At 36.9% G+C, this 11,512-nt stretch overlaps 1 protein-coding gene across 1 annotated transcript in view; it reads left to right on the plus strand.

Moving 5' to 3' along the window:
• The first annotated feature begins 8,716 nt into the window (after positions 1-8,716).
• The window catches only part of Tbx22 (T-box transcription factor 22), a 10,284-nt gene continuing 7,488 nt past the window's right edge, over positions 8,717-11,512 (plus strand). The window contains exons 1-3 of the mRNA XM_010641339.2: positions 8,717-8,927; positions 9,516-9,708; positions 10,554-10,655. Coding sequence (XP_010639641.1) covers positions 8,753-8,927; positions 9,516-9,708; positions 10,554-10,655 — 470 coding nt within the window. The 5' untranslated portion in view covers positions 8,717-8,752. The remainder of the gene's footprint in view (positions 8,928-9,515; positions 9,709-10,553; positions 10,656-11,512) is intronic.

The following is an 11,512-nucleotide window of genomic DNA, read 5'->3' on the forward strand; positions in this document are numbered from 1 at the left end:
CCAAGCTGGAGATTAATAGCACAAGAAACTGTAGGAACTTCAAAAGCACATGGAAACTGAACAACACCCTCCTAAACAATCAATGGATTACAGAGGAAATTAAAGAAGAAATTAGACAGTTTTTACAAATGAATGACAATGCCTATACAAAATATAGGAATCTATGGGACACAATGAAAGCAGTTCTACGGGTAAAATTCATAATATTGAATGCCCACACTAGGAAAACAGAGTGGGCTCAAATAAACAACCTAATGATGAAACCTAGACTTCTAGAAAAACAAGAGCAAGAAAAACTCAAAGCTCGAACAAGAGAGGAAATTATAAAGATCCGAACAGAAATCAACGCAATAGAAACTAAGAAAACAATACAAAATATAAATGAAACAAAGAGCTGGTTCTTTGAAAGAATGAATAAAATCAACAAACCCTTAGCTAATCTTATCAAAAAAAGGAAAGAAAAGGCTCAGATTCATGCAATCAGGAATAAAAAGGCAAAGTCACAACAGTCAAAGTTGAACGAAGAAGATAAAAACATTTTAAACACCCCAATCACAATCAGTGAAATTGAAAATGTAATTAAAAATTTACCAACAAAGAAAAGCCCAGGCCCTGATGGATTCACTTCTGAATTTTACAAGACATTTAGAGAAGAACTACTGCCATTACTCTTCAAACTTTTCAATGAAATTGAAAGGGAAGCTATACTTCCAAATTCATTCCTGGAAGCAAGTATCACTTTGATTCCCAAACCAGGGAAAGATGCAACTAAAAAGGAGAACTACAGACCAATCTCCTTAATGAATATAGATGCAAAAATCCTTAATAAGATACTAGCAAACAGAATACAGATGATTATCAAGAAGATCATCCATCCTGACTAAGTCGGATTTATTCCAGAGATGCAAGGGTGGTTCAACATATGAAAGTCAATAAATGTAATACATTATATTAACAAAGTCAAGGACAAAAACCATATGATCCTCTCAATAGATGCAGAAAAAGCATTGGAAAAAATTCAACACCCTTTTGTGATAAAAACCTTGCAAAAAATTGGAATAGATCATCTATACCTCAACTTAATAAAGGCTATCTATGAAAAAACAACAGCCAACATCATATCAAATGGCCAAAAACTGAAAACCTTTATATGTTGAAATCAGGAACAAGACAAGGATGCCCATTATCACCAGTCCTCTTCAATATAGTTCTGGAAACATTAGTCACAGCAATTAGACAAGAGAAAGAAATTAAAGCAATAAAGATAGGAAAGGAAGAAGTTAAACTGTCATTATTTGCTGATGATATGATACTCTACATTGAAGACCCAAAAAAACTCCACCAAAAGACTTCTAGACTTAATTGACAGATTCAGTAGAGTATCTGTATACAAGGTGAACACCCAAAAAATCAATAGCCTTCATATATACAAAAAACAGACTCACTGAGAGAGAAATAAGGAAAAAATTTCCTTTTACAATAGCATCCAAAAAAATGAAGTATCTAGGAATCAATCTAACAAAAGAAGCAAAAGATCTCTACACTGAAAACTACAGCACTCTGAAAAAAGAAATTGAAGAGGATATTAAAAAATGGAAAGATATCCCCTGCTCCTGGGGAGGAAGAATCAACACAGTGAAAATGCCCATACTACCACAACTGCTATATACATTCAATGCAATGCCAGTTGAAATTCCAACACTGTATTTCACAGAACTAGAAAAAAGAATCCAAAAATTCATTTAGAACCATAAGACACGTAGAATAGCAAAAGCCATCTTAGGCAACAGACACATGGCACCGGGTATAGCAATTCCCAATTTGAAACTATACTACAATGCCACTGTGATTAAAACAGCATGGTACTGGCAAAGAAACAGGCCTGAGGATCAGTAGAACAGACTAGAAGACACAAAAACAAACCCAGATGTACTCAGCTACCTCATCTTTGACAAAGGAGCTGACCATCCTCAGTGGAGGAAAGATAGCCTCTTTAATAAATGGTGTTGGCAAAACTGAATGTCAATCTGCCACAGTTTAAAACTAGACCCTCATCTTTTGCCATGCACTAAATTAAAATAGAAATGGATTAAAGATCTAAATATTAAAACCAGAAACATTAAACTTGCTGGAAGGTAAGTTGGGCAGAACTCTGGAAGACATTGGCATAGGAAAAGACATTATGAACATTCCCTCAGTAGCACGGGAGCTAGCAGATAGAATCAGCAACTGGAATCTCATCTTACTAAAAAGCTTCTGTACTTCAAAAGAAACCATCAGCAGAACTAAGAGACAACCTACAATGTGGGAAAAAAAATTTTACCCGCTGTTCCTCAGACAAGGGACTATTATCAACAATATATAAAGAACTCAAAACAGTCATCTTCCCCAAATATAAAGACCCGATTCAAAAATGGGCATCAAAATGAACAGACATTTGTCAGACAAAGAACCAAAGCAGTAAGTAAATATATGAAAAAATGTTCCACATTACTGATAATTTGAGAGATGCAGATGAAAACAACACTGAGATTCCATCTCACCCCACAAAGAATGGCTGCTATCAAGAAATCACACAATAACAAATGTTGGAGGGGTTGTGGGGAGAAAGGAACCCTGCTCCATTGTTGGTGGGAGTGCAGACTGGTGCATCCACTATGGAAATAAATATGGAGATACCTCAAAGAGCTTGGACGGAAGGTTCCATTTGACCCAGCCACCCCTCTGCTGGGTATCTTTCCAAAAGAACTAAAAGAATCATATCACAGAGAAGTATGTGCACCCATGTTTATACCGGCACAGTTTGTAATAGCTAAAACTTGGAAACAGCCTATTTGCCCATCCGTTGGATACTGGATACAGAAGACGTGGTTTTTCTATAAAATGGAATATTACTCAGCCATAAAGAATGAGAAAATAGATTTATTCATAAGAAAATGGATACATATTGAAAATATACTCCTAAGTGAAATAAATAAGGCACACATGTGTAAATACTGAATAGTTTATCTGGTGTGAATAATCTGCAATAATACAGAAGATCTTAATAAGATTACTGACATTGAGAAATGGGAAGAAAGGAGCTAAAGTTGTGGGGAAGGTGGGAAGGGTAGGGGAAGGGTGAAATGGGAAAAGAAAAAATGTGAGATAATGAAAAGATGGAAATAAAGTGGTTGTAGATGGAGGGGGGAGAAGAGGGTGAAGGGAGGGCAGGGACAAGGGGAAAAAATGAGAACCAAGACTTGTCATGTAGAGGTACAAGATCCCAACAATGAATGTAACTGTACTGCATCCCTAAAATGCACCAAAAACTCAATTAAAGCTGAAAAAAAATTATCAAACTGGTGCCCATACTATTTCTCATATCTATCCCACTTTCTTTGGAACTGATATATAAAGCATATTTTGAAATAACTCTGACTCTTATTTTTAAAGAGAAAAAAGGAAATATAAAAGAAATAAAAATTTGTGGTAAAGAAAGTAATAGAAATGTGTAAGTCAAGTTATAATGGCTGAACATGAAAATTTACATACCACAAACTAAATCTATGAAGAATTATTATTTCCAGAAATCTTAATTGGTGCTTTAGTTAATATTCAACTGTAAAAATATCAACAGAGCAGAAGAAAGATGCCATAAAAAAGTGCTTGGTTTGACTAAAGCTCAAAGCTTTAATGAGGAATGTTTGAGGATTGAAAGATACAAGCTGCATTTACAATTATTAATAATTTACACTGTGCCAGGTATTCAGAAAGAGCTGAAAGGTTACTATATAATGCCCATTCTTTCAATTATTCAGTTATTGTAGCATATATGCTGACATCTGGAATTACTCTTTTATTATTTTTTTGTTCTATTCATCTACTCTGTTCATCATTCACCTCAAAAATAATCCTCAAAATTTAGGGACTAAACTCTTATACAGACTTTCCTGTTTAACATCCAAATTCTATTCCTATAACTAGGTAGTTAGCTGATTTGATTCCTAAATAAGGAATTGTATATAGTATGTACATGATAATATTCAGAATAAAGAAATGGTCAAAGGAAGTTCCAACTTGACAACTTTTCTTTTATTTGCACGACTCTTAGATGAAGTACTGTAAAATGTATAAAAGAACATAACACTATAGTCCTACACTATACAATACAATCAGCATAAATCACAGTATTGTATAAACAAAATATATTGTTAAAAAAAGATAATGGGGCTCTATAAACAAGATGTTAAAAACTGTATAAAAATAATTAAAAAGAAGTTACAAGTCACAGTGGTGGTTTGTAAGTCAAAACAGTTTTTAAACAGGCCATTAAATGAGGAATATCTGTATCTGAATCTTAAAACATCTACTAAATTTCAGTTATGAATTGAGTGAGTAAATAGAGGAACATAGTTGTATTTTTTACTATATTTCAATGCAAATGGAAAACATAATCTGATCTTTTGAATCTGTTTTAGGATTTAACCAAAAGTTGGTGGAATGAAGGTTGGCCCAAATTTCTTCTTTCAGCATAATATCTGGTCTCGGTATTGAGAGTTATATAGTTGTAAAGTTAGTATAAATATTAGCACATTCTTAGGGCTGGGGACTTAGCTCAGTGATTCCACAGTATGCCTCACAAGTGCAAGGGCCTGAGTTCAATCCCCAGTACAAAAAAAAAAAATAAGATTAACACATTCTTAAAATTACATTACAATAATCATTTCTTTAATGTTGAAAAGTGTTTAGTACATTCCAGATATTGAACTGATTTGCAAAATTATTTATCTAAACCCTCAGATACATATACATAGTTAAAGAAACATACTCTATCACAAAGCTCTTAGAAGTAAAAGCTTAGAAGAAAATGAAAATGCAAACCAATAACAAAAATAATATTTGTGTATAAATTTAATGAGAAAGCAGCTATGTCAGAATTTGAGTCTCATCAATCTGAATTCAAATTCTGTCTTCCTACTGCTTGAGCTTTATCCCTATCGTGATAGTCATAGGAGTTCATGTAGAAATTCAAATTCTACATCTAGAAAGTCAATTTGTTATTCAGGATTTACAATTCTGAAAGAAACTGTAGCTTAAAATTTCTCTATTCAACAATCCAGTTGTACCTTTGAAAAGAAGAAAAAAAGAGGAAATGAAGAACTAGAGAGGGTGATCTTTCAAATTTTTTGCCTATATGAGTGTATTCATCAGGATTCTTTTGCTTACAAGTGATGAAACTCCAACAGAAGCTTACTTAAGCAGATGATGATGATTTTTTTAGTTTTTCAAGTAATTTGGCTAGTTCAGGCAATGTTGAATTTAGGTACTCAAATGATGATGAGAGGAAGCTGACTTTGCCTATCTTGATTCTGCTTTTATTGGCGTTTATTCTAGGGGGGACTTTTTCATGTAATGGTAACAAATTGTTATGAGCAACTTATTTCAGACTCCTATTCCATAATCGTGAAACTGAAACAAAATATCATAATAGTGGGGAGTGAGGTTCAATGCAGAGGAAGACTATCAGTTGGAGGGAACACTATCCATCATAAAGATCCATGTGTTTACCAAAGAGGATATATCTATATCTATATATAAGTCTTTCTATTATGTATGTAAGGATATATATATATATATATATTTGGAAGATTTATTTAATTCCTTCCTCTATAAATTAAATATGGAAGTTTGAATCTCTCCTCATAGGTTTCATTAAAAATGCATAACATAGATGATATTTTTTCCTCTAGCAAATTTATTTTCCTTCAAGCACATTTTTCTTCAATTAGCCAATATTACATTACAGAAATCTAGAGAGAGGTTCTAAATCCTTGCCTTATCACACCAAAATTCCTCTTTTTAACAGTACTCTTTTGTCTTAGGTGGGTATCTTTCAATACCAGATCCTCTGTACATATTTCCCTCAGCCACCTCTTAGGTTTATGGGTATCCTAGATGAAACATAGAGACTTTTCAAAAAAGAATTCCAGTTATAGAGAATGAACTGATGGCATTTAGTTTAAGTTTCTAATATCCACAGTAGCTGAAAGCCCAGTACTTCAGCAAGTGAACCGATTTGGAATACTAATTCTGAGGTATATGATATTCTTCTCTCAGATACGAGTTAACAGGAATTAACTGCATTTTAATCTAGCACACTTTAGAGAGGAAGAACTGAGCTACTTTTCTCCCAGTGTGATGCAATGAGAAAGTTATTAAATTGGTAATGGGAAAAGCTTGCATTATACAAATATAAAAGATCTAGATGACTAAATTACATTTATGTAATAAATATTAAAGAAGAGACATTTCTTTTAATAAAAAAACTTATACCCCAAGATATGTTATTTTCTTGATTTCGGAAAGTCACATCATGTGGTAGTCTGAAAAAACAAAATAGACTTTGTAGGAAAGATATTTTACTTCATTTTCATACAAACCTGTTTTTTGAAAAGCTTATCAAGCAAAGTTTTCCCTTGCTATACAAGGTAATGTTCTGTCTTTGAGAAAATTAAAAGGAGAAAGGTAATAAGGGAAAGAAAAAATAGGAGAAAATGAAAAAATGGAAATAAAGTGTTTGTAAATGAGGAGGGGAGGAGGGGGTGAAGGGAGGGCAGGGACAAGGGGAAAAAATGAGAACCAAGACCTGCCATGTAAAAGCACAAGATCCCAATAATGAATGCAACTGTACTGTATACCTAAAATGTACCAATAAACTCAATAAGAAAAAAAGGCAAGAAAATAAATGCTACATGTGGTCAACACTCCAAAATTAACAAACTATTAGCTTTTCTGTTTCTGAACTGCGTCTCTTATCTCAAACTATCCAGTAGATGAAAAGTATATTTTCCAAGTAAGAGAGAATGGACAAACATCATTTTCTTTCCCTTAATGGTTGAAGAAAGAAATAAATGTCTATTGAAATGTGACAAAGAAAACTTCCAGAGCTGTCTGTTTTCCAAACCAAATGCCTTGTACACAGGAATTAGCTTTTCACTATGAATTTCAGTTTGGCTTTCTAGAATACAGGGAATGCCTTTCCCAGCTCTACGTGGTGACCAGTGGACAAATACTTATTGAACTGCATGTTTCAACAGCATGCAAACAAATCATTTGCCCCGATATGCAAGATGACTAAAGCACTTAAAGTTATAACCATTTGCCTGAAGATGTCCTCACTATTGTCAAATACTCTACCAACAACATGACTGACTGCCAGCATCACATGGAAACCTTGCCAGGGAATACTTGTAGTCAAATAGATAAAATCGAAATTTTACACAAATCTTTTACTCTTCAACTTCGATATGAAGATTTTATTAATTAATTCAAGTCTTTTCTGATTTCAAGTGGAATTGGATTGCCTTGAAATGCCTTTTGAGCAAATGTGTCAGAGAACAGGAAAACCTTTCTGGAAATGTGAAAATATCATTAATTAAGATGCAGCCTGCATGAGTTAGGAGCACTTGATTTCTTATTTCTGATAAAAAGTGAGTGATCAAATCTCATTCATATCTCACATCTCACATCTTCATTTAAGCATGCTCCTTGGAAATGAAAATGCCTCTTCCTGACACAGAAAACATCTTTACCCATTTAAGGAAAAGTGAAATTCAAACCAGGAAGATATATCCCTGAAGAGACTGGAATCAATTATTGAATAGCAACATTTTGAGTTGTGCACATTCTTGGAAGTAAAAGGCTTGTTGTTGCACTGCTGGTGGCCCTGGGGTCCTTAGGCTGTGTTTGTTAAGTTCTGTGACTAAGAAGAGGCTATGTATGGGAGCATTCAGCTCCAGCAGAAATAGAGTTTAAGGCTCAGGTTTGCTCTTATTTTTGGCAATGGTATCTGAAATTCTCCTGCCTAGGTTTCCTGAGCTCTCTATAAAGTGAAAGACTACAGTTGATACAACCCCCCACCAAGACTGCGACCCTATTTGCAAAGAAAACCACCCAAGAAAGAGTGTACTTTCCATTTCTCCAGCACCCTCACTGGAGAGAAAAAGATCTAGATACCATTATCTGGATCTGATCAAATAATATTTGCACTTCTTGTTAGAAAAGTGGCCCTACATAGGCAATCATTTCTTATGTCTTTGAGTTTTACAGTTTAATATGAAATAGTACTCTTGCGTCTGCCTTTGCTCCTCTCTCCTCCAGCCTATTTGGAGCCCCTTTCCAACCAACCCCCAATGGCTCCTCCCAGTCAGACTCTGAAGTGTCATTCACAGTGCTTTTTTATGCTTTCAACAGTTTCCAAAGCAAACAGTGGAGGACTGTGAAAGGCTGGGTATTTGCTCAGTGGGATGCAACAGTATCTCTCCATCAGATCTGCTGGAGCTTCCACTGGCAGCAGGTCTGCTCTCTAAAAGGCCAGCATTTGCCAATCTGCACTCAGCCAGGTCCTGGAATTAGGGATTTGAGGACTGATGATCAGCACATGTCCACTGTGAGAGCAGAGACAGCAAAAAGAAAGAACACTAGACGGGGGGATTTAGATGCCACTTTAATCTTTTTACTGTTTCATTTTGTCTATTTTTTTAAAATTGTGTATATACATTTTTTCACAAAGTTTTTGTTGTTTTTTTTTTTTTTTTTTTTTTTTTTGCTTTTCTGATTTGAGTACAGATCCAAAAATTGTTATTTCGGATTTGGGAATTTTTCTGTCTAATCCTCTCCTATCATGTACGCCCTCCCTTTTTCTGCCTCCCCTCCCAAGCAAGCTCAGGTTGAAACTTTGCTGAGCTCATTCACTTCAGCCTCTCCAGGGATGGCTCTAAGCTCTCGAGCTCACGCTTTCTCTGTGGAAGCCTTGGTGGGGAAACCCAGTAAAAGAAAATCACACGACCCCAGGGAAGAGTTGCCGAGTGAGCTGCAGGAGAAAGATAGCAGAGAGCAAAAGGAAGCCGGAAGAAACAGCGCTGTAGGGAAGACACAGCAGCCGGGTGAGTATTCCCAGCCAAACCCTTTTTTCAGTCCTCCTTTCAACCTCTCACACTTACTAGGTCAATTCACATTTCTCATCCTGGCTCACCTCACTGTGAGAGAGTGGCTAGCCCTACCCAATGATGTCCTGGACCAGCCTTACAGCCAAGTTGCTAGCTGCGGGACACTTCTACCATCTAGCTTTACGGAGAGTTTCAGTTTCTAAATAGTCGCGAGTACTATGGTTCCTTTGTAGTGAATCTGAGGGTCTCTCATATTTGTGGAGAAGTGAATCTCAAAGAGCCCCTACATAGTTCAGTGAGCCAAACCAGAGGGTAGCTGTTTCTCAGGGTAGCAAGCAGGATGTGCTCCCAAATTCCAGGGGGACACAGCCTTAGACAGGAATGTCTCCTGGAGTGTCGATAAGCATATCTATAGGGACGTGCTCTCTTCATTAAGGAATTGCAGAGAGTGTTTTGGGGAGCTTGTGAATCCACCATTAGGGAAGAGAAGGGACGAGACCTGCCTGCTCTAACTTAGGCAATGCCACAAAGGCATGCACAACCTGAAAAGCTGTCTCAAACCCTGGGCATCTCTGTGTCCAGCAGAAAAGCAACCCAAGACAGAGTCTTCAACGACTGCTTTCTCAGGCTGTGGTGGAGGCATCAGCAGCTGCAGCAATGGCGACAGCCAGAAAAATTTGGAAGAGGACGATGTTATCCAAATGGAACTTCAGGGATCTGAGCTGTGGAAGAGATTCTATGACATCGGGACTGAGATGATCATTACCAAGGCCGGCAGGTTTGGCCCTGCTCAAGCTTTTCATGAATCACTTATGACACAGTAGCATCGTAGTGTATCATTCTTATATGTGGAGACTCCAGTTTTGTGCTCTATTACTCCCTCTTGCTACTACTTGATACACATTAGAAAGCCACAAGCTATGCAATTTATTGAGCTAGGACACACTTAGCCCTATGTAAACAGGTTATTATTCCTTTTCTGCACATCTTGACTCCAAGAATTCAATGTCCAGGTTCTGCCTGTTATATGTGACAAAAGTCAGACCTGCCTAGGTACATGTGCTATCTTCATGTCATGGACTGAGGCCGGAATTCTGAATTTAAGTCTCGCAGATAACATAGGAGAATATTCCATTCCACAGGCCCTCAGCCCACCAAATCTGGCTAAGGTCACTATGAAGTGAGACTTTCCCATGGCTGCCATCTGGTATGAGGCAACCTTTTTGTGACAACTGAGTGATTTTTTTTTTAATCGATCTTCCTATTTTCCAGCCTTTCTCCACTCTGCCCACAGACCTTACAGCTGAAACTTAGGGCAAGGCACAGAATCTTTTCTTTCTTACTTTCTCTTTTATAACTTTTTATTATGGGGTGTACAGAGAGAAGTTATGAGCAAAGCTTTGTGTTAAGGATATTATGCTTCACTCAGAAATCCTGTAATTTTCAATCAGCCATATAATAAACCGTCTTTCCTCACTTAGCAAATGTCATTCCCTGAGCCTGTTATGAAGTAAGAAGGGTTCTGTCAGTCCTTTTACCTTTTACTGACATAAGCATTTTTCCATATCCCCTTCTAAACATCTCTAAAATTTCCCAGACCAGTCCCTATTTTCTTTCCCACAGGCGAATGTTCCCTTCTGTACGGGTCAAGGTGCAAGGGCTGGACCCAGGGAAGCAGTACTACGTGGCTATTGATGTGGTACCAGTGGATTCCAAACGATATAGGTAACTGGACTCATGTGAGACCACCCCACACTCAGCATTTTACCTTCAGATTTATAACTTTGCAGCATAACTTTTAAAACTGCAGCATATAGAGAGAAAGGTTGTCTTTCCTTGAGCTTGGGAGTTAAACTTTGTAGCAGGTTTGTTCCTCTCCTGCTTCCTGGAATATGTGTGCCAATTGATAATTTAATGTACACCTAGACTTCTAGCCTAAGCACTGCTCTGGCATTGTTTATGCAAACTTTGGAAGGTATAGGCTCTGGTGACTAGGAGGGAAGAAGTGTGAAGGAATTTGCGGAGAAATGCCCTAGGCTTTACGTGGGTCAGAGGATTCAGTAGAATTTGGGGTGTGCTTTTTGGTAACAGTTACCCAAAATGATGCCCTAGTTTGTCCCAAAGGTAGTAGAGATAACATTGTGCCTTGGTTCATACTTTGTGCTTTCTTTAGCCATTTGCCTGAAGTGGTGGTTAGGTCTCAGAGGGCATTTACCCTATTTACCCTTTTCTCTTTAAGCCTTCTACTAAGAGCAAGCTGAAAGTGGCTGAACTGTTTAAATATAATTGCAATTTCTGAGCTAGCAGCCTAGAAACACTGTCAGAGAGTTAGAGGGTAGGGCACTGTGAGAGTAGCCTTTACTACAATTTGAGCATTTAATCTAGAGGTGGACATGGTGACTGATCCCCCAGGAAAGAGCCTGCCTGGAGAACAGTGCAAGGCAAGAAAAAAGCATGCCTCAACAGACTGCTATAACTATGGCCTCAAAACAGCAGAATAAATTGTTTGATTTTCTGTGTTGCAGGTGATTTGAGAGCACAGAGCACAAATACAAATTTTGATAAAGAATATATATATATAT

The sequence above is a fragment of the Fukomys damarensis genome, unplaced genomic scaffold (genome assembly GCF_012274545.1).
Source record: "Fukomys damarensis isolate Sample0158 unplaced genomic scaffold, DMR_v1.0_HiC HiC_scaffold_39, whole genome shotgun sequence".
In the NCBI taxonomy this organism is placed as follows: Eukaryota; Metazoa; Chordata; class Mammalia; order Rodentia; family Bathyergidae; genus Fukomys; species Fukomys damarensis.